The following is a 24,024-nucleotide window of genomic DNA, read 5'->3' as shown; positions in this document are numbered from 1 at the left end:
TTATACAAAGGTACGTAGAATACCTGTTCATGCAGAATTAAGTAATGTTGAACAGATGGTGCCTTAAATGATTTTCTCAGTATGATGATAATCTTTTCACATATAGAACATGCGCTTCTTAATGAAAATTGAATTTCACATTCTAGGCAATAACTTTTCATGTTGCATTTAATGCTTTATAGGTTACATGTAGGCCACGACAGAGCCAATCTTCTCATCTGCGAGCTAAAGTATCAGTTATAGAACCATATTCTTCTAATATCGCTAATCTACCAAGAGAACTTGTTGAGGAAGTTTTGGATGAGTTAGACCACTGTGTTCCATTGTTGGAAGTTTATCCAATAGATGATCAGGATCCTGTTGTATGCAGTATTGCTCAAGCTCTGGAAAATGTTAGGTAAATAAAAAAAGTATTATATCAATAATTACTTCAATTTCTGTTCATCCTTTTTTCCAATTATATATTTATTAATGACTTTTCAGGTTTTTTTATGATTTTCTATGGAGAGATTGGGATGATGAGGAAGGCTGTGAAAATTACACTGCACTAATAGAGGAGCGCATACGTTTGTAAGTTATTTCCATAAAATTGTTTCCAACAGTAACAACTAAAGACCAATGGAAAATTTAGAGAGCACTGAATGGATTGGAATGGAATGCCTTTTATTGTCATTCAAACAACTAGGTTTGAATGAAATTTCATTTACTAGAGTTTTTTACATTACAAAAAAACCCAAGACCCACACTTAACACAGTTTACATAAACATCCATCACAGTGAATCTCCAACACCTCCTCACTGTGATGGAAGGCAAAGTCTTATCTCTTCCCTTTGTTCTTCTCTCGCGGACCAGCAGTCCAACTGCAGCGTCGAGGCGAACTGGGGCGCCGATGTTAAGCCCCCGGCGGGCGATGGTAAGTCCTGTGGCCGTTTAAGCCACGCCGGGCGATGTTAGGCCCAGGCTCTGTGTCCTTTGAACCCCGCGATTCCAGCGGGAGAAGTTGCCGTTGCGGAGCTCGAAAAAGCGGTCTCCCACCAGGGACCTGCGAGCTCCGATGTTACTGTCCACCGGGTTTGCGGCCGGAGCCTCCGAAGCTCCTGTCGGGTTGCAGCCATCCGCCACCACAGCTCTTCCCGCTCCGAAGACGGCCAGCTCCGCGATGTCAAGTCCGCAGCCTCTGCGACTGGAGCCCTCCGGTTAGTCCCCGGCCGGAGGCCCTCGCCGGCTCCTCGATGATAGGCCCAACGACATCCAAGACCCGACAGGGAAAAAGTCGGGTCCCCGTACAGGGCAGAGATTAAACGGTTTCCCCCACAGCCCCCCCCCCCACCCCCCACATATACACAGCTAAAAAAAAAAAATCTAGATAAAAAAAGAGACAGACGACTGTAGTCAAGCTGCTGCCGTTAGGCGCCGCCACACCACATTCAGTAGTATATTGAATGTGCGTGAAAATGAACTTAGAAATTGAATTGATTTTAAAATAATCTATAAATTCCAATCAGTGTAGGCATAGAGTGTCCAAATACTGATGCCATTTTACATGCCAGCACTATTTCTGCCGCTGAATATATTATATTAATCTTTACATGAGGCTCTAATTCTGCAGAGGCTTGGAGGTATGTTCAAAGCACTTCACAGTTGCCTTTGAAGCAAAAAAACTGCAAATTATGTTTGATTAGGTTTAATATAGTTGTGGATAGGGATACAGAGGGCACACAAGTTATAATGCAAAATTGGGGTACAGCCAACTTTGAGGGTATGATAGTGGGACTTGCTCAAGTTGATTGGAGTAGATTGTTTGAAGAAAAGGGAATGTCAGGAAAGTGGGATGTTTTTAAAAGAGGGCTAACAAAAGCTCAGGACATGCATGCCCCTGTTGGAGTGAAGGGCAAGGCAGGCAAATGTAAGGAAGCTTGGATGATGGGGGAGCATTTAGTCATGCATCTCATCAGCTGAACACAGCACCAGTACAGGGCATTCAGAGGCAATCTAAACACAATCGCTCAAACAAGCAGTGTCCGAATTGTGGCCGGACACACGCTCCCGGGGAATGTCCAGCGTACGGTAAACGATGCGACGCGTGTTCAAAGCTGAATCACTTCGAGAAAGTATGCCGGTCATCGAAGGAGAAGGCGTCATCTGTCCGCCACGTAGACGATGAATCTCCGGGCGGACACGACGTATACTCCATAAAGGACAGGGCTGACCAGAATGTTCGGTCAACAGGGACTTTCAAAGACTGCATGGTCGCGATCGCTGGCACCTCGGTATCGCTTCTCATAGATGTGGGGGCGAAGGTTTCTATTTTGAGCGTCGACCTCTACAAAAGGTACTTTTCAGACTACCCACTTGCTCCCCCGAGGGACACTATTCACGCTTATGATGGTTCAATCATACCCACGAGAGGGCTAGTGACCGTTCCTGTTTGCTACAAAGGAGTTAAGCTCGATAGCTTCACATTCTACATCGCAGAAGGAAAGAATCTGATGGGAGTCAATTTGTTTGATCAACTAGGGTTCAAGCTTCAGGACTCAACCGGCATGAACATCAATGTGATCAGCGACACGGACTATAGGCATGAGTACCCCTCCCTTTTCTCGGGTTTTGGGATAGTTAAAGGGTACTGCCACGCACCTCGTGTAGACACATCAGTCTGGCCTGTTTCACAACACCTACGGCGTCTACTCGAAAAGGATGGTGTCATTGAGCGCATCGATTCATCCCCTTGGATATTGAATCTGGTCATCGCGCGACGCAAGAACGGTGAACTCAGGCTGTGCATCGATCTCAAATCGGTCAACAAAGCCATCATTCCGGGCAAATACCCTCTGCCAACAATACAAGAGCTAGCTGCGTCGTTCCATGGTTCAACAGTGTTCACAAAACTGGACATGCGCCGAAGCTACCTTCAGGTACCACTAGCAGAACGCAGTCGGCATTTGTCAGCATTCATTACACATGAAGGAGTATTTCAGTACCGTAGGATGCCGTATGGACTGTGCTCAGTGCCTAGCGCATTTCAAAAAATCGTGGCGCCGGTTCTGGCAGGCATTGACGGAGCACTCAATCTCCCCGATGATGTCATTGTCCATGGAAGGGACAAGGAGGAACACGATCGACGACTGCATGCAGTGTTAGCTCGTCTCGCGCAACACAGCTTGACGCTCAACGCAGCAAAGTGCACATTTACAGCATCCGAGATTGACTTTCTCGGGTACAGAGTGACAGCGACTGGAGATGAGCCAACTCATGACAATGTCCAAGCATCAACGCGCTCCCTGCCCCAACTAATGTGAAAGAGCTAGCGTCATTTCTGGGCACCACCAACTTCTACCGCAAGTTTGTGCCGCAGTACTCGCAGATCGCAGAACCTCTACAGATGCTGCTACGGAAAGACACACAGTGGGAATGGACGGATGAGCAGGACTTTGCGTTCAACACGCTGAAAGACAAAATAGCATCTCCGCCTGTTCTCGCACACTTCGACCCAAGTGCGGAAACATACGTCACAACAGATGCTTCCGGTATAGCCATCGGAGCAGTGTTCTCGCAGGGTATCGATGGAAGCGAACGACTGATCGTATTCGCGTCCCGTCCCTTGACTGCAACCAAACGCAAGTACTCCACCGGGGAGCGCGAAGCATTAGCGTGCATATATGCGTGTGAACACTGGCACGTATACCTATACGGGAGACTATTCACTCTCCTTACAGATCACCAAGCGCTAACTACGTTGCTGGACACGTCAAGCTCAGGACATCGACCGCTCAGGATCTACAGATGATCGCCTTGACCAGTACAACTTCAAAGTAGAATACCTCGCAGGTTCACGCAATCGCATCGCAGACATGCTCAGTCACGTCCCAACGGTGGCACCCGCAAGCACACGCGATAGCGACGCATCAAGCGACATCGACAAATACGTTCTCGCGGTAATTTCGCACGCGATGGCAAATCTAGTGACGCGGGGAGAGCTAAAAGCAGAGTCATCAGCTGACGGCACACTACAAATCGCCTGCCAGTATCTCAGGACAGACTGGCCCAAGGAGATAGCAGACGACTTGGTTCCGTACCACCGGGTACGCCACGAACTGGCTGTGGTTGACGATACATGTGTCACACGCGGAACCCGAGTGGTTATACCCAAATCACTGCAACACCACGTGTTACAACTGGCACACGAAGGACACCCGGGCATTGTTAGGATGAAACAACGGTATCGTGAGGCAGTGTGGTGGCCAGCAATAGATCGTCGCGTAGAAGTTTCCTTAAAACATTTTAAGCGTGCACAATTAGTGAGAAAGCAACTAAACCATGTCCTGCCCCTCTTCAGCCAATCCCATGGCTGGACAAACCATGCAGGCACTTGCAAGTCGACATCTTCGGAGAGGTGCAAGCTGCGCCAAGAAGCCAGCAGTTTCTACTTGTAGTACACGATCTCCACAGCAAGTGGCCTGAGATCGCAACTACTTTCTCAGTCACGACAAGCTCGATCATCGCGATTCTCGAAAAGCTGTTCACTAGGTGGGGACTGCCGGAGGTCATAACGACTGACAACGGCCCTCAGTTCATATCTGAACAGTTCTCCACTTTCCTCGCGAGTTATGACATTCAACATCAGCGGACGTCAAGATACAACCCCCAATCGAATGGCGGGGTTGAACGATTCAATCGCGTGATCAAGGAAAGCATAAAAGTGGGCATGTCGGAGGGGAAAACGTTCGAACAGTCAATCCATTTCCTCCTCCGATCCTACAGATCCACACCACACACGTTGACTGGGAAAACGCCAGCAGAGCTGATGATAGGGCGAAACATGCAAACAAAACTGAATGCTTTTCGACCATCATCGCACCCAAATCCAGACACAAAAGCGAGGGCGGAAATGATAGCACACAGACAAGCAAAGGGGAAAGCGTACTGTGATGCCAAACGCAGAGTACGAGCGCCGCGGTTCAAGGTCGGCGACTGGGTACGAATCAGCTGCCCAAACAGACAGCATAAGCTAGCAAGCGCACTATCCAAGCCGATACAGATTAAACGGAGATTCGGCGAGAACGCATACCTCCTCCAAGATGACACCAGATGGAACGCGAGGCGTCTAATTGCAAGTAGACAGGGACAGGAAGAAGACGAATTGGACACTTTTCCTTTCCCAATATCCAGTCAAGATGATGATTGTGGTCAGCATACAGCAGAGCAGTCTATTTCCGCTCGACGCTCTCAGCGACAGAAGAGGAGACCTCAGTGTCTGCACGATTATCAGCTGTGAAGCCATAAACGTTATGTTCACTGAGCTGTTATTTTGGACTGATTGCATATGGACATATTTGGGTGGATAACTGGAAAGTTATCATCTTCATTTACAAGGAGGGAAAAGTGTTGTGTCCTATAGTCACCACTAGAGGGCTCTGTCTCGAAATGAATGTTTCCTCAGGGAGGGTCCCTGGGAATCTGCTTGTAATAAATACACTTCGGGTTCTGGACACCAAGTATAGTTTGTGAGTTATTTAGCCCTCGAATACAACAGTATCTACCATGGAGGAGGACTGAGGAACTTGGGGCAGTCAATGGAAGTGTCTTGAGAACAGTCAGTATTATGGTCGAAGAGTTGCTGAAGGTCCCGACATGTATGAAGGTAGACAAATCTCCCAAGCGAGATCCGATATATCCGAGGACATTGGGAAATTAGAGAGGAAATTGCAGAAGCACTAGCTGAAACTCACGAGTCATCATTAAATACAGGAGATGTGTAGGAAGATTGAAGGGTGGCAAATGTTGTGCCTCTATTCAAGAAGGGCTGCAGGCTAGCAACTATATGCTAGCCTGCAAAGGCTAGCAACTATATGCCAGTGAGCTTAACATCTGTAGTTGGAAAGTTACTAGAGAGTATTCTTAGGGATAGGATATACATGCATTGAGGTGGTCAAGGACTGATTAGGGAGAGTCAGCATGGTTTTGTTCGTGGGAGGTCTTGTCTAATTAATCTGAATGAATTTTTTGAAGATGTGGCCAAAAAGGTTGATGAGAGCAGAGCTGTAGATGTTGTATATATGGACTCCAGCAGGGCTGGCCTTAGGAGATGCGGGGCCCGATTGGGAACAATTTTGGTGAGCCCCAGGTTCTCAGCCAAGGTCTGTAGAATCATAGAAATACAAATAAAGTCTATTATAGACTTTATATCTCTATGGTAGAATGGAAAGTAATCAAAACGTGCGCTTAAAAAGTGCCTGTGAGTTAATGGACCAAACAGATCAAAGCTACATCTATCTATGATATCATATCTATCTATATATTAAAACTGTGTGTGTGTGTGTGTGTGTGTGTCAGATTCAATTTTCAGATATTTTTTCAGATTACATTTTTTCCCATTTGATTCCTTGGTCCGCCAAAAACACACGCTGAAACTCCGTGTTTTTTTCCATTTCGCTAGCGATTTCACTTTCACATTCGCTAATCCACTCCTCATTAAATTTAGACATTTTTATGTGCACATTTTTTAATAAAATCCTTCCCCCTCCCCCACTCACTCATTTTAAAATCTAAACCGGACTCACGAGCTGCTTGACGTCACAATGCCACATGCCGACCAATCCAGGCCCACCTGCCTCCAGGCCCCGCTAGCTGTGTTAAAGGATTAAAGAATTCCATAGAGCTGCCGACAGAATTCGTGCATGAGACGCGCACGCTTCATTTCCACAACATTCTGAACGCGTGACGAACGGTTGCCTTTCGCTCTCTCTGTCTCTCCCCCCCCCAAGCCTCTCTCGAGAGGACACAGGGACAAAACCAAACACATCACCAAAGAAAACACAGCAACCCCTGTCAAAACCCAAAAAACTCCAACAACCGAGAACCCAGTACACCCCACCTCTACCCCCCGCTCCCGATCCCATCCTCCCACCCCCCCTCCCTCCCTCTCCTCCTCCCCTCCACCCCCCCTCTCCCTCTTGCCCTTCTGTCTCTGCCCCTTTCTCTCTGTCTCCCCCCATTCTCTCTCTGCCCTCACTCTCTACCACCCCCCCTCCCTCTCTAGACGCGCCTGCGAGTTGGGGGCTATGCGTCAGTGTATAGGGCGGTTATGGGGTAAAAGGAGCAAATTAATAATATTCATATATTATCAAGGGGGTAGTTAGCGTGTGTGCGGGGGGGGGGGGGTAGTTAGTGTGTGTGACGCCGCATGATGCCCCCCCTCCCCCGCAACCACACATTGGGGGAACAGACCCAATGGGTCGGCACTTGGTCTAGTATACTTTTAAAACTCTGTGTGTGTGTGTGTGTGTGTGTGGGTGTATGTCGTTTTGCCTTTGAAACGTATCTCCCAGACACAAAAACGCGGCAATTTTTACAATTTCGGTAGGTAGGGATTTATCTTATGAGTTCAGAAATCCACTCCTTGGTCCATTATTTCCCCAGATTTTGAATAAAATTGTTCACAAAACTCACTTTTTTAAAAAACAATCACCGCTTGTCAGCTGCTGACATCACAATGCCCACATGCCCACCAATCAAGGCCCATCTGCCTCCTGGCCCCGTACTTGGGCTGCCTGCACCCAGCCCAAGTACGCTCGCGCCACGCCTCCCGCAGCTGGACTCCTACGCCCGCCCACTCCGACCCCCTCCCCCCCACTCCCCGTACTTCAAAATGCGCAGAAAGTGTGTGTGTGGGGGGGGGGGGGGGGGGGGGGGGGGTAGTTAGTGTCTGTGTGGTGGTGGTTAATGTGTGTGACGCCGCATACCGCCCCCCCCCCGCAACCGCACGTTAGGGGAACTTGGTCTAGTTTTAATATAAAATTGCATACATGTAAGCCTACAAGTAACAAACTAAATGTGTAGATCACCTCTGAATAGTTACAATACCACTTGTTTTAGTGACTGTGAAATGGAAAAAAAGTAATTTAATTAACTAGATCCTGGCAAACCAATAACTATTGGCGAAAAACCAGTCCAGGCATTAAATTTTGTGCTTCAGCCCCATCCTACCCTTTGGGCTTCTACCCCATCCTAACTTAGTTGTGTGTGTGTGTGTGTGTGTTAGTTGTCTGTGCGATATGTGTGTGTGTGGGAGGGAAGGAAAGAAGGGAGGGAGGGAGAGAAGGGAGGAAGGAGAGAAGGGAGTGAGGGAAGTAGAGAAATAAGGGAGGGAGGGAAGGAGAGAAAGAAGGGAGGGAGGGAAGGAGAGAAGGGAAAAGAGAGAGGAAGGAGAGAAAGAAGGGAGGGAGGGAAGGAGAGAAGGGATGGAGGGAAGGAGAGAAGGGAGGGAAGGAAGAAGGGAAGGGAAGAGGAGAAGGGAGGGAGAGGGTCGGCGGCGGGAGCGGATGCCGGAGTCCGGGCGAACGCGTGTGAGCTGAGACCGAGGTTTGTAAACGTTGCTCCAAATCCCGGCCCGGCCTTCCCTGTATTGTTCACCGCGTCTCCCCGGGGAGAGAGAGGGGTGGAGCCCGGGTCTGTGTGCATGAAGCACGGCGACTGAAGGGCGGGAGCGCTGCCCTGGGACCATGGGGGACCTCCCCCTCTCCCCTTCTCCATTCCCCCTCACACCCCCCTCCACATCTACCCTCTCTTCCCCCTCCACCCAGGGTTGATCTACCCGAGCCGAGAGTAGATTACTCCAAAGATCCTAGAGCGGAGCTTTGGATTACTCTAGCGTGGGGCCCCCCTTAGGCGCGGGGCCCAATTGGGAGCAATCGGTCCAATCGGCTTAAGGCCGGCTCTGGACTCCAGCAAAACATTTGACAAGGTTCCACATGGTAGGGTGCTCTGGAAGGTTAGATTGTATGGATTCCAAGGAGAGATAACCGAATGGGTAGAAAATTGGCTTCATGGAAGAAAGCAGAGGGTAATGATGGAAAATTGCTTCTCAGATTGGAGGCCTGGGACTAGTGGTGTGCCTCAGGTTCGGCGCTGGGCCCATTGCTGTTTGTCATCTATATCAATGATTTGGATGAGACATGCATGACAGGATTAGAAGTTTGCAGATGATACAAAAATGGGTAGTGTAGCAATTTGTGAAGATGGATGTCAAAAATTGGAGCAGGATCTTGATCGCTTGGCCAGGTGGGCTGAAGAATGGTTGATGGAATTTAATACAAGGAAATGTGAGGTGTTACATTTTGGGAAGTCCAACCTGGGCAGGACATGCAGTGGATGGTAGGGCTCTGGGGAGTGTTGTAGAGCAGATGGATCTAGGAGTGCAGGTACATAGTTCCTTGAAGATGGCATCACAGGTAGATTGGGTGGTCAATAACACTTTTGGCACATTGGGCTTCATCAGTCAGAGTATTGAGTATAGTAGTTGGGAGGTCATGGTGGAGTTATACAAGACGTTGGTGAGGCCACAATTAGAGTATTGTGTTCAGTTCTGGGCACCACTTGACATATGCTGTCAAGTTGGAGAGTATAGAGAAGATTTACGAGGATGTTGCCAGGACTCGAGGGTCTGACCTATAGGGAGAGGTTGAGCAGGCTGGGACTCTATTCCTCGGAGCGCAGGAGGATGGGTGATTTTATAGAGGTGTACAAAATCATAAGAGGAATAGATTGGGTAGATGCACGGAGTGTCTTGCTCATCAAAGTAAAGGAATCAAGAACCAGAGAACATAGGTTTAAGGTGAAGGGGGAAAGATTTAATAGGAATCTGAGGGGTAGCTTTTTGACACAAAGGGTAGTGGGTGTATGGAACAAGTTGCCAGAGAAAGTAGTTGAAGCAGAGACTATTGCAATGTTGAAGAAACAATTAGAGATGGATACATGTTACATGGATTGGGCAGCTTTAGTGGGATATGGGTCAAACGCAGGCAGGTGGGACTAATGTAGATGGGACATGTTGAGCAGTGTGGGCAAGTTGGGCCAAAGGGCCTGTTTCCATCCTGTTATGGCTCTATGATTATTATGTAAATCTGAAACAAAAACAAAATATACAGAAACAGATCACAGCTGAGTAGTTCTGACATTTTCTGCTGCTGTTTCATAATAGACAACCATTTGGATGATAATAAGAATCTGTACCGGCAATACATTTGTACATTTAAAGAGACACAAAGGGAGCAAAATACTGATTTCATCCTCCAGGATTAGTATTAAGTGATGGAGGAATTCAGCGAGTTAGGCAGCATTTGTAGAGGAAATAGACAGGCAATGTTTCAGAGGAGCAACAGACGAAGAAAGATCCCGGCCCAAATTTCTGCCTGTCCATTCCATCCACAGATGCTGGCTGGCCTGCTGAGTTCCTCCAGTACTTTGAGTTTTGCTCAAGATTATAGCATCTACAGTTCCTTGTGTCTTTGTTATACTTGTTGGCCTTAATTTTGTCTTTGCATTAATACATTGACCCTGAACTCTCCCTGTTTGAATGGCTCCCACAGATCTCAAGTAGACTTACCTGCAAGCAGCAGTTCCCAGCTGCATTTAACTAACATGTAACACATTGTAAAAATCCTCGTTTGAAAATGGTAGCCAACAATATAAAAACTCAGTGTGCTTCTTACAAGATTACGGTATATGCTGGTACCAATCAAGTTCATGTAAAAAAGTTACGCTGAATTTTATTTTTAAATGTAACAACTGTATAAGCTATTTCATAATTTGAAGTTAGGTACTGGGATAAATTCTCCATTGAACTGTAACTTAGATCTGATTTATTTTTAAATGCTACCAGATGGGGAATAATTGTAATTGTTAGTGACCATATGGTGGCAAGCAGATTTTACCAAGCCGCTGTTAAACTGCTGTGTTATATTATTTTTTGTTTGCATATATTCACCGATTGATCTTTGTTAACCATTTTTAGATTTTATGATATTCAAGACGGTACAATACCAGGCCCTGTAGGCCAAAGATTTAAAAGAACTCTGGAAAAATATAGGAACAAACGTGTAGAGCTGATTGAGTACCAGAGCAATATAAGAGAAGACCCATCAGCAGCTGAAGCAGTGGAATGTTGGAAAAAATACTATGAGATCCTAATGATTTGTGGATTATTAAAAATCTGGGAAGATTTGCGTCTTAGGTAGTAACATCTAAATACATCTTCAATATGTAACATTTTAATGCTAAATCATATGTTGAAAACTTACTTTGTATTTTGTTACTCCTATTTTACAATAATCGTTCCCTTGCTCACTGCACAATTATTGCATTAGCGTATATAAATTACTTTAAAAGAAATTTGGTAACCATTTGAAAAAGAGGAACGTCAGTAGGTTCTCAGTTGAGTAATGGATTTAGGAGACCAATGTACAGAACTGCACTGGCACACACTTGACCAACTGAAAGCTTATTTCTGAGGTATCATTTTCAACTCCTTTTTCACACAAGATTATTCTTGGCTTCTGTTCCTCTTTATGTATGTTGTTGTGAAATTTTGTATCCTTTCCCCACTGTCTTGTCAACTTTGAACGTTTTATAGATTACATAATGGCAACGTGAAAATTCTCTATTTATTTTCTCTGACTATCCTAGAAGCTCCATCGTCTGACACACGAGCGAACGAACTATCCTAGAAATCACTGTTATCATTGATTTTTGTTATTAATTCTGGTTCAACAGTCAGTTCAATGTTGTTTTTGATGTTTGTTTTAATTTGTTTATTATTTTGTTTCTGCAAAGACAACTTTATTTTCTTGGTTGTCATATTTACTCAAACTCAAGCTTGAAAGCAAGCAGTCAATATAAATCCTGTACCTACCAAACATTTTACTGATACCTTGCAAGTGTCCTTATTATTCAGGGATTATAATCCCAAATAGCTAAAAAATATACCTCTGAAATTCATAAAGCACATAAGCATATTCAAGTCAGGAGCAGGTACTTTCTTCTGAAAATATATCTTCTGTTTAAACTTATCTGAAACATTATTTATTTGAAAGCTCAACTATTTTATGGTGTATCTTTCTGGTGGTTTTGTAATCATTTTCTTGCAGTTTTGCATATTGATTGGATGCAAGTTTGGAAAAGTCCATAACTTTTCAATAGAGTGCAACAGATCCAGACCAACATGCCTGAGGTCTCTATCAACAAAGGATTTATTTCTATAGGAAAGCAGTGCCATCAATGCCAGTATACCCTTCAACCTCTTTAAATCTGGATCAATGTGGTCTTCCTTATGAGAAATCGATAACCTGTTATTCTAACGTTAATACTTTAAATAAATTAACGATTGATGTATCATTTATCGCTCTTCCAAGAATATCCCTAAACAGCTGGTTTAGACTCATAGTTTCACACAGGTTGCAGAACTCCCGCATATTCAAGATGTTGTTGACTGTTCATAAATTACCACGCAGGCTCTTTGAAACAAAGTTGTCACATCATGAATTCAGTCATATAGCATGCAACTGTTGTTTGATGTAAACATTCTTGCTCTTGAAACTGCCGTAATGTTTGTATTTCTATGAATTCTGCACTTTCTCACTATTTGCAATGATTAGTAAGATAAAGCGTGGCTGCTTGAACATGTAACTATACCGTGCACTCAGCTTGTATTAACTCCTCTGAATCGAGACTGGACAACAAGATTCTTGTTTGTTTCACTAGAGTCATCTGATGCCATCATTAAAACATGTAGATGATTAATTATACTTTTCCCCGAAAGGAGATTCGAGAACCTGTCATAAATCCTACATCAGGGACTGAAGTGAGGAGAAATGTCTTCCGTCATTTGGGAGTGTTTGAATTTTCCATCTCAGTGGCCTATGAATGCTTGGTTGCAAGGTTAATTCAATACTGAGACCTCTAGATTTTGAACCCTAACACTATGGAAACAGCCATACAGTCCTGCATGTGAATATAAGTAGAAATCTTATAATTTTCCATTTGGCCAAAGATATAATTACACAGGGAAGGAAAATATTGGTGTTGCTAGTGCAAAACTAGTGTCATGTGGAACAATGCAATAAACAGGAATAATGTGAAGGAAAATAAAACCTTGGAATGCCGGAGAGTTAATTCCATTTATTTATATACTGCAGATTGATCCTGGACATATTGCATATTATGATCACATGGCCATCTTTTGCCATGCATGTTTGCCAGTTTTGTTTGGTTTAGTTTTGTGTGAAAACATGCCACCTTTCTCTTTTAAATATACTGCACCAGTAATTTTTTACAGTAGTATCTGAACATTTTGGGAACAATGGGTCTTTTCTTCCTGCACCTTGAATACATTGCTTCAACAGAGAAAATAGAACTCTTCTTCAAGATTCCACAGGCATTTAAGAACTTGGAGTAATGCTCAAATTGATAACTCTTAAATGGCAAACCACTAGTTTTGTGCTTGCTGTTTGTTTTAACTATGCAAAGCAACCACACATTATGGAAATTGATTCAGTCCCTTTTTTGAAAATTTAATTAATCACGTCCATTTCTCATCTGCAAAAAAACAAAGTGCTGGAAGAACTCGGCAGTCAGGAAGAACCTGTGGAAGGAAATTACAAACTTTTTGGGTCGGGACCCTTCTTCAGACTGATGGAGTAGAGGGGACATATCTGAAATAAAGAGGTAAAGCAGGTGTGGGGCAAGACCTAGCAAGTGATAGGTGGATCCAGGTGAGGAGAGGTTGATTGGCAGATGAGTCTGGGGGAGAAAAGGGTGTCGTAAGTCTCTTGTGTCTCCATCTCTCATCATTTTTTGTTACAGATTAATGTTGACCCCAATGATTCTTCTATCATCTGACTTTATTTCCCTGCTCAGTAATATTGAGTTAATCGCTAATGCAAACGCCACATAATATATCTGTGGACCCGCAGTTATTTTAAAGATTTTTTTAACAGAACCTCTGAACAACCAATGTATGAATATTTTTACTATGCTACTTTTGGAGCATGGTGTTCCGTTTTGGTCACCCTGTTATAGGAAAGATGTTGTTAAGGTGGAAAGTGTGCAGAGAAGATTTACAAGGATGTTGCCAGGACTCAAAGGCCTGAGCTATAGGGAGAGATTGAGCAGGCTAGGACTTTATTCCTTAGAGCGTAGGAGGATGAAGGGTGATCTTTTTGAGGTGTATAAAATCATGAGGGAGATAGGGTAAATGCATAGAACCTTTTGCACAGAGTAGGTGAATCAAAAACCAGAGGACATAGGTTTAAGGTGAGGGGAACTATTTAATAGGAACCTGAGGGACAACATTTTCATACAAAGGATGGGTGGGTATATGAAACGAGCTGCCAGTGGAGGTAGTTGAGGTAGTTACTATCACGACAGTCAGAGATTTGGACAAGTACATGGATAGGAAAGATTTAGAAGAATATGTGCCAAACGCAGGCAGGTGGGACTAGTGCAGGGAGTATCTTGGTCAGTGTGGGCAAGTTGGGCTGAAGGGCTTTTTTAAGGATTAACAAGGCTATAAAACAATTAGCTTATGGATTCTGCTGTACTGTGAAGACAATTGCAATAAAAATCTTATTGACTTTGTCACTAACTAAAATTTGAAAAGACATAATAATCCTAATTCCCTCAAATTTCATACCAAGGTAGATTTCTTCAAAAGGAGATTTCTTCAAAAAATCTACTTTTTTGGAGTGTGGGAGGAAACCGGAGCACTCAGAGAAAACCCATGCAGTCACTGGGAGACTGACACTGGGTGCTGTCTGTACAGAGTTTGTACGTTCTCCCTGTGACCGCATGGGTTTTCTGAGTGCTCCGGTTTCCTCCCACACTCCAAAGGAGTAGATTTTTAAGATAATTGGCTTTAGTAAAATTGTCCCTAGTGTGTAGGATAGTGTCAGTGCGCGGGGTGATCGCTGGTCAGCACGGACTCGATGGGCCGAAGGGCCTGTTTCCGTGCCGTGTCTCTAAAGTCTAAACTAACTCCTGATCACTCTCCTTTATCGCCCCTATTCCATACCATTCCTTAGAATCTGATTATAGGCCTGATTCATGTGGACTCACTCAATCTACTGTGCCCATCCCAGCAAATAATCATGAACTTCCCACTCAACTTCTCCTTGCACCAACCCATTGTAGGAGATCCAAATTCCGTATCAACTCAACTTCACCTCCAAAGCAATCTGTTTCCCCGCTCACAGCTGCTACCTTCATCTTCCACCCAGAATCTTCAAGCTACTCTTATTTTCATTCACATAAAGAAATATTTTACATAAAAAGGTAATGTAACTTTGGGTTAAAAAACTGGTGTAGATATTTAATGCTATGGAGTTAAAGCAGTTTAATTTGCTTAATGTTCCTTTCAGAGCACATGGGCCTTTCTTCCCACGAATACTACGACGCAGGAAAGGGCAAAGACCTTCTGGAAAAGTTGTTACTCATATTGTGGCAAATATGATGACAGCTGACATGGTGAGTTATTTCACTTTGTTGCAATTACCAGCTATTTAAATCTGTCAGTCTGTCCCTTACAAGTGTTCAATGTCAGCCCTGGTATTGTGCATCATTAATCATCGATGTTTCTGACACAAAAAGTTAAATAATTTATTATAAGTAGCTTTTTCAAATATCATGATCAAATGCAATCACATGCTATTGATTCTGATCTTCTAAACAGTTAACGCATTTGCGATTCACATAAAATCTATTAGAACATCTCTGAACTTCGTAACACGATGCATTTCCAGAATTACATTTTGAGCACTGACTTCTATTTCATCTGCATTGCTTTGAATAATTTCCACTATCAATTCTGCAAGATTTAATGAATGGCTGATGCCCATCATTTTCACTTGTTTTAATTAATTCTAGCTTGGCATTACGCTTATAGCTTATCTTGATTTCTTGGAAGTGTAATCATCAGAACTGCTGATTTTTAATTCATCTCTGAGTTTGCACTGAATGAGATAATGAATCCTCATAACACGTGGAACATTATGATTTCAATGAAGACAAAACAGCATGGAGGAAAGGAAGAACATAGAACAGTACAGCACCGGAATGGGCCTTCAGTTAATAATGTTTGTGCTGAACATGATGCCTAGTTAAACATTCTCATCTACCTGTACATGATCCCTATCCCTCTATTCTCTGCACTTCCTTGTGCCTCTCTGAAAGCCTCTCAAACGCCACTATCGTATCTGCCTCCACCACTAGCCTTGGCAATGCGTTCCAGGCCTTCGCCGCACTCTGTGTAAAAAACTTGCCCCACACATCTCCATTAAAATTTTCCCTTCTCACCTTATAGCTGTGCCCTTAAGTGTTAGTTATTTCTAGTTTATTGTCACGTGTATCGAAGTACAGAGAAAAGCTATTGGTCATTTCTCACTCTAATTCTTGACAACCATCTTACTGTTTACGATCACCTATTTTACTGTTAACTGCAAACTTACTAATCATGCCTTGCTCATCCAAATAGTTTATACAGATAGCAAACAGCAATTGGATCAGCATCAGTCCCGAAGCACTCCACTTTAAGTCCCAAAAAACAATCTTCTACCACACCCTCTGCTCCCTTTCGTTAGCCCCCTCATATGAAAAATATGAATGATGATGGCATATGATACGATAGAACTTTATTTATCCCAGGAGGGAAATTGATCTGCCAAGTCATAAAACACAAAATGAAATTAAAGTGACGAGTGGAAAGGTTTGTGGATGTGCAAAGATAAGGGGGGGGGGGAGTCAGTCTACCCCACGACAGAAGGGGGAGGAGTTTTATAGCCGCAGGGAAGAAGGATCACCTGTGGCGTTCTGTACTGCATCTTGGTGGACCCAGTCTGACCACCTATGAATCCAACCTTGCCCCAGGACAGAGCCAGCCTTCTTGAAGAGATTGTTAATCCTACTGGCGTCCGCGTTCTTCGCCCTGCTGCCCCTGCACACAACAGCGAACTGCGGGGGTCCAGGTAGGGTTTAACCAGGGGTCACAGGTGAGTGAGCACCAGCCTCTCCAGGAACTTCATGATGTGTGAAGTCAGCGCCACCAGTTTATAGTCATTGGAGGAGCTTGGACGTATCCTCTTTGGTACAGGAACCAGGCAGGATGTCTTCCATATCATAGGAACTGTCTCCAGGCTCAGGTTGAAGAAATGCTGGAGTACTCCGCACAACTGGCAGACACACACCTTGAGTACCCTAGGGCTGACACCATCGGGTCCCGTGGCTTTCCCTGGACGGAGTCTGCTCAGCTCTTTCCTCACCTGCTCAGCCTTGATGGTCAGGTGCGACACTAGGGGAGCCGCATTGATGGCAGCCTCTGCCTACAGTCTGTCTGTATTTCTATCTTTTTTTTAATGTTTAGTCTTTTTTTAGTGTTTGGAGATTTATTTCGTTTTTCTGTGTGGGAGGGGGTAGGATAAGGAGGAAACCGTTTCCCAGTCACTTCCTGGCGAGGATGCGACTATTCTCTGAGTCACGTCCTCTCACCCCCCCTGCCCAGCGGCCTACCAACTGGATTGGTGTGGCCTTTCCTGCCGGGGACCGGACCAAAGCCTCAGCGGTGGCGGCACAGCACTGGATTCACCGCGGAGCGGGCAATGCCTACCAGGATCACCGTTTAAAGCTCCGGAGTGCTGGGCCTGCTGCTTCAACATCTCGGAGCTGGGGTTTGGAGAGCTCCCAGCGCGGGCGGCACTGACCAACATCGAGGAGTCCTGGGACCCTTTGCCGAGGGCCGCCAGCGTTGAATCTCCAGCCAGCGCAGCCTGTGGACTTCAGTAGGAAGTGGCCGATTCGGATGTCCAAGCCATTGAGGGTTCTCCCGTTCCGACGTCGTTCCATCATCCCGGCGCGAGGGCCTGAACATCGGGCCGCCCGTGGCGGCGACTGCAAGGGGTTCGGGAGCCCCCCGACCAAGGGTGAACAACGGAGGAGGATGACTGAATTTTGGAGCCTTCCCTCACAGTGGGAAATTTTGATTCCGCTGTGTAGGGATGTCTGTGTTAAAGTCTATCGTGTTCTTTGCTCTTTATTATTCGTATGGCTGTATGGTGACAACATATTTCACTGTACCAATTGGTACATGTGACAAATAAATGTATCTTGTATCTTGAAAGAAACATTAATTACTTCATCATATGGCAATCAGAAAGCAACACATTTCATCTTTTAACATTCACAAGTGTTTATTTGGTTTACTGTAGGTTAAGGATTTCTCTGCTCATACGCTGATTCAACAACATGATAACTTGGACGCATCCTTGGATAATTGTTTCAGTGGTGACACAGTAGTAATTTTTCCAGGAGAGTATCATGCTTCAGGATTTGGAATGCTAACAGATGATATCATCATAAAAGGTATATGATGAAATAATTAATGTACTCAAAAATATCACAATTTTGATATGTTAATTACATCTGGAGGTTGATGAATGTTAAGTATGGTGTATTTCAGATTGTATGATATCTGCAATAGAAGGTTCCCTTTCAACGTGATCCCTCATTGTACTCTTTTCTATTGCAGTTTCACTTGATATTTCTACATTTGATTATTGAGAGACCTGCTATCTTCTCTAATCAAAGGGAAACACTATTGTGAAAACAAATTGCGGGAAAATCACTGCTTTTTTTAATGTATAATTTTCATTACAATATATTAAGATGATTTCATAATTTAGGAGGTGCAAATCCAAATACAGATTTTGAATTATTTAAGTGAGTGGTATAGAAATATTATTGAATTTTACGCATGAAAATACATTTATATATAAATTCCTATTTTCACATAAATTATTTTATAGCATCGATGTACCTTTGTTTATTTAGCTGCTGATACCTCTGCAAATGGATGTGTAAATATCAGGTGGGAGTTATAACTCTGGTTATAACTCAAAGATAAAATCTTTGCGCGCCCAAGTGGGACAGGCCCTTAAGATACTGGCAATCAAAAGGGCTGCTTTGTCCTGGTAGATATTGAGTTACTTGAGCATTGTTGGAGTTACATTCATCCTGATTGGTAGAACGTTCACCATCGTATTCCTAACTCTTGTGCCTTTAAAATGATGGGAAAGGTTTTGCAAATTTAGTGGTGAATCTACTTCTACAAATAACATTTCCAATAAGGAACGATTCCAACCATTGGTGAGTTTAATTCCTGATTTCCATTAACTTCAGCTTTATTAGGGTGCCTTGATACACAGGAAGGTAATCATTCACTCTGAATTTAGTCTTCCTTATATAGAGACTACATTTGGAACAGCAATGCAGCATTAAATTCTGCATACTGCAGCTCAACAAGCGAAGTTAGGATGTCCGTGGTTCTGGGGAGCAGCCCAATAGGTTAAACAATTATCCCTTTGTTCTCAAGATAAACTTCACTTGTGTAGCATTTTTTTCAGTGGTAAAGTATTGCATTATAATATGAAGGATTATAAAAAGCAGCTGGACTTTGACTATGTTTGATGACAGTCTTCTCTGAGTTTACATGTTTGGAAGCATGAGTTCTAAACCATCATCAGGAAGATGCTTAGTCAGAAATAGGAAATAAAAAAATAAGTCAAGTTTAAGTTTCAGAGAGGGTGGAAAAGGACAATGAATATCTCTGATAGAATGAGCCTTTCGTGAGAATAAGCCACAGATTAAGTTATCTGGTTGATAGGTTAATGACAGAAATTAGGGACAAAACATGAACAGAAGATTGTAGAATTAGACTTTCCTTTATTTACTTAAATGTTGACGTTTCTCAGATATTAACTTTCTGAATAAAGTGGTCAGTTTTTCACACATGTAGAAATAAATATTATTAAATTTCCAAATATTATTGATATTTAATCAATGTGTTGTTTGTAATACTTGGAATTATATAATTACATCTGGCTTTCCAAAGCGCCCAATTAAGGCTCCATGATCCAGAGAGGATTAAACAAATCTGTATCAACTGATGGGAATTATTTTTTTAGAAATTTGCAACAGTAATGAGATTGAAATTGATAGAATGTATTTATAAAGCAGAATTTGAACTTTGTCCTAATCAAAGGTGACTACATTAAATAAATTGTTAAAACAAATTCAGGGCAAAAATGTTTGTTTCACTGACAGGCGCTGGAAACCGTGAAGAAATCGTAATCTTATCAGATCCTACACAAGACAATTTTGTCGCATCTAAATCCCAAAACATTAGCTTAATTCACCTTACTTTAGTACAGAAGGGAACTACTGATGGCATTGTGGTAGTAGAATCAGGTCACATGATGCTTGAAGACTGTCTTTTGAAATGCGAAGGCACTGGAGTTTGTGTACTCACAGGAGCAGCCTTAACCATGAAAAACTGCGAATTGACAGGAGCTCAGGTTAGTATACTTAAGTGACAATATAGAAACTGCTATCTGCGTAAATACTTCACTGCCACAAGAAAAATATGTAACTTGATACAGGATTTTGCTTTGTTAAAGTCAGGACAAATGTATGTTTGTTGCCCTAAGTTTGGGAAGTGATCTATATGCAAATAAATATATCAGATGTCTTTTTGAAGAGACAAATTAAAGACTTACTACTCAATAACAGGTTCAGATAAGATTTTTTGTTGTTTTCAAGCCAATATATTGTACCATCAAATGGAAATGCATGGGAACCACCATGCTCTTCTCCAAATCACCTATCTTCCTGACTTGAAAATATATTGTTTCTTCTTCAGCATTACTGAGTTTAAATCTTGCAATTCCCAACTTGAGGCATCAGCTGCATTGAACTTTAGCTTGGACCCATTGGGAACCATGCAGGTTGGCTTTGTGGCATTTCTTTTGGGGCAGAAAACACACATTGTTGCGCATTTGATTTTCATAAATTTCACTTTTTTTTTGAAGATGCTTGTAACAATGTATTATCAAAATCAAAAAAGGTGAAACCATCTTTCCCATAATCATTGCAGATTAATATTTTGTGCTATGGTGACCAAAGTGTATAATGTAATCCTGATTTGGTTAGTCTAAACCCATTGTTTTTTCATGTGACTTGAATTAAGCATGTAACACAATACCAATAGAAATTTTGTTTAAAAAAAGTGAGTTCTAAATCAGTTGCAGTTTGTCTGAAAACGAATCGAAGTATTCTTGATGTGATCTGTTCAGTTCTTTTTAACATCTTAGTAAATCTTCATTTAATTAGTGTTCTCATTCTAATTTTGACATTCTCTAAAGAATAAAGATAATTATTTCTGGGATAATATGGATGGGATACATTTTCATAGTGTTGGTGATTGTGTTCTTTCTATAATGGGTATTTAATTAATCAAGTAATACGTCTCCCAAACCCATAAGTTCAAAATGAATTTTGACACGTCTATTATTCCCAGATTTTCCCATTTCTTTATTAATTCACTGTAATTATATTAAAACTACATTTTTCAACTAAGTGCCCCGCAATTCATGAGAAGAACAAATTAAATGGATATCATTTATTGATTGCATTTTCCCCTAATTTATCTTTGATATTTAATTGTTTTGTTTGATTAATTTAAAAACATTACATCTAAATGTAATTCAATTTTGCATAGGCATCGATAATGTCATTATCCATAGGTTTCAGTGACCACAAAAATATTAGATACTTGCTGAGTATGTTATGTTGAAGTTAAACTTTAAAAAAATTATTTTAACAGGGACCAGGTGTTGAGCTATATCCAGGAAGTGTTGCTTCTTTAGAAGGAAATAATATACACAAATGCAGTAATATTAAAAGTTCTGATGTCCTCAAGAGCATGTTAGGTGGAATTAAACTGAAGGTAAGACCAATATATTTTACATTCATTCCTTTTTAAAACTTCAATATTTCACAAGAGTAATTTAATTCTGGAGAAATGACTGTAAACATTAGCTGTTGACATGTAATTAAATGATATTTTATGATGCAGAGGCTGCTGTTTTAGTTAAATAATATGAGTGTTATGAATGGAGCTGTCAGTTATAAACAGTTAAAATATATTTTACACCTTGGTAATACATTAACAAGGTGGAATTTAGATTTCTCGCACAATGTTCCATTATTTACCCCACTTTCATGAAGGTGTTGCTGTAGCCAAGTAGTCATCATAATCTTTGGATAGTATCCCAATTAGCTCAATCCTGGGGAAATAACAAATTGTTGGAGGAACTCGGGGTCAAGCAGCATCTCTGCCTCACAAACCTACCAACGTATTTCAAATTAACTTTGCACATACAGGTGCACAACCTTTTATCCGGAGTTCCGGAAACCGAAAAGCTCCGAAAACCGGACATTTTTTCCAGGATGTCGTCTGCACACCAAAGCTCGCGTTTGGCGCCAAACTTGACCCGAAACGACCCACAGTCCCCTACCTGGTCGGAGAGGCGGGGAGCGAGCAATGCCTTACCGGGTCGCCGTGCAGTAAGCTCCGGAGCGCTGTGGCCACCGACTCCCAACATCGCGGAGCTGGGGCTGCGGGCGTCCGGCCGCGGGCGGCGCCGGTTGGAGCTCCGACCCCGGCAACTCAACCCCTGGCTGCGCGGCGCTACAAATCCAGCGCGGCCCGCGGCCGGACGCCCGCAGCCCCAGCTCCGCGATGTTGTGTGTCGGCGGCCACAGCGCTCCGGAGCTTACCGCACGGCGACCCGGTAAGGCATTGCTGGTATCCCAGCGCTGCGACGCCACCGACTCCCAACATCGCGGAGCTGGGGCTGCGGGCGTCCGGCCGCGGGCGGCGCTGGATTTGGAGCGCCGCGCAGCCAGGGGTAGAGTTGCTGGGGTCGGAGCTCCAACCGGCGCCGCCCGCGGCCGGACGCCCGCAGCCCCCCAGCTCCGCGATGTTGGGAGTCGGCGGCCACAGCGCTCCGGAGCTTACTGCACGGCGACCCGGTAAGGCATTGCTCGCTCCCCGCCTCTCCGACCAGGTAGGGGACTAAGAATTAAAGTTTCCCCCTTCACCCCCCCCCACCACATAAAATCCCATCCAAACTAACTGACTAACATTTAAGCAATGATTTACAATGATTCCCCGGTCTCCGGGGAGGAGGCAGCCGCTCCAGACTTTTCAAGCCGCCCGCGCTACCTACCTAATCTACGCTAAAAATCTTCCATTCGGAAATCCGAAAAATTCCGAAATCTGAGAAGTGTCTGGTCCCAAGGCTTTCGGATAAAAGGTTGTGCACCTGTACCTTCATATTTTCAAATACCATACGATTACCTGGCCTAAGAATTGCGGAAGGCTAGGAAGAGACCCACGTCATTTTCAAACACAAACACAGATGCAGACATTTTGCATCATGTAAAATTTAGCTTAGCATGCTATTGGACAGTCTGTGTGGAGTTTGCATGTTCTTCCTGTGACCATGTGGGTTTCCTCCCACATCCCTCAAGACCCATCTCTTCACCTCTGCCTATCCTTAGCCCCACGTCCCCCTCCCTTTTCATCTGTGCATGAATTGCCTCATATTGTGTTTTGAATTGAATTTTGTCTTTAATTTGTGTACTAGTCATGTCTCTACTATTTATTTCATTCCCCTTACATGTTTTTCCTCTACCTGCTAAATTTTTGTAAGGTGTCCTTGAGACTCTTGAAAGGCGCCCATAAATAAAATGTATTATTATTCCCAAAATGCGTGGGTTTGTAGGTTAATTAGCCTCTATAAATTATCCCCCGCGTGTAGGAAGTTGAAGCGAAAGTGGGATGATAGAACTAGTGTGAACCAGGTGATCAATGGTTGACGTCGACTCGGTGGGACGAAGGGCCTGTTTCCACACTGTACCTGTAAACTATCTCTAAACCAAAAAGGTGGATTGGGTAGCTAACATACCAGTTCTACAAATAACTCAGCTAAGGATTTGAGTGGGACAGTCTACTGCTGCAGCTGATGGGTGTGCACTATGAATTTCCTGTTATTTTGGCAGGAATATTGGGAAGTATCTGTTTAATTTTAGGGAGCATGAAAAAATCCTTCATTAAATCCTTTGTGCATAGGTTTGAATTTATTCTCAGCGTGAAAGTTGTTGCCTACTACATGCAGGCCAGCCATTCTGCCATGTCATCAGGCCACTATGGTAGTTCAGACCTCATTAAAAAAAAGTACAGCTTTCTGCCATTTTGCCAAGAGTGGTCGCCACATATTGCTGGATTGAGAACCTGTTGTAAGAAGCCAGATATGTTAGGCACGGAATTCCATGTTTAGGAGCTGGAGTGTCAGCTGGAG

General features: G+C 43.4%; 1 protein-coding gene across 1 annotated transcript in view; it reads left to right on the top strand.

The window, feature by feature from the left end:
• shcbp1l (SHC binding and spindle associated 1 like) overlaps positions 1–24,024 on the top strand; it is a 41,677-nt gene that overhangs the window by 16,640 nt on the left and 1,013 nt on the right. Inside the window, exons 3-9 of the mRNA XM_033029133.1 lie at positions 183–397; positions 484–570; positions 10,794–11,012; positions 15,193–15,298; positions 18,031–18,184; positions 19,925–20,175; positions 21,483–21,605. Coding sequence (XP_032885024.1) covers positions 183–397; positions 484–570; positions 10,794–11,012; positions 15,193–15,298; positions 18,031–18,184; positions 19,925–20,175; positions 21,483–21,605 — 1,155 coding nt within the window. The remainder of the gene's footprint in view (positions 1–182; positions 398–483; positions 571–10,793; positions 11,013–15,192; positions 15,299–18,030; positions 18,185–19,924; positions 20,176–21,482; positions 21,606–24,024) is intronic.

The sequence above is a fragment of the Amblyraja radiata genome, chromosome 10 (assembly GCF_010909765.2).
Source record: "Amblyraja radiata isolate CabotCenter1 chromosome 10, sAmbRad1.1.pri, whole genome shotgun sequence".
In the NCBI taxonomy this organism is placed as follows: Eukaryota; Metazoa; Chordata; class Chondrichthyes; order Rajiformes; family Rajidae; genus Amblyraja; species Amblyraja radiata.
This window is presented reverse-complemented; position numbering and strand designations above follow the sequence as displayed.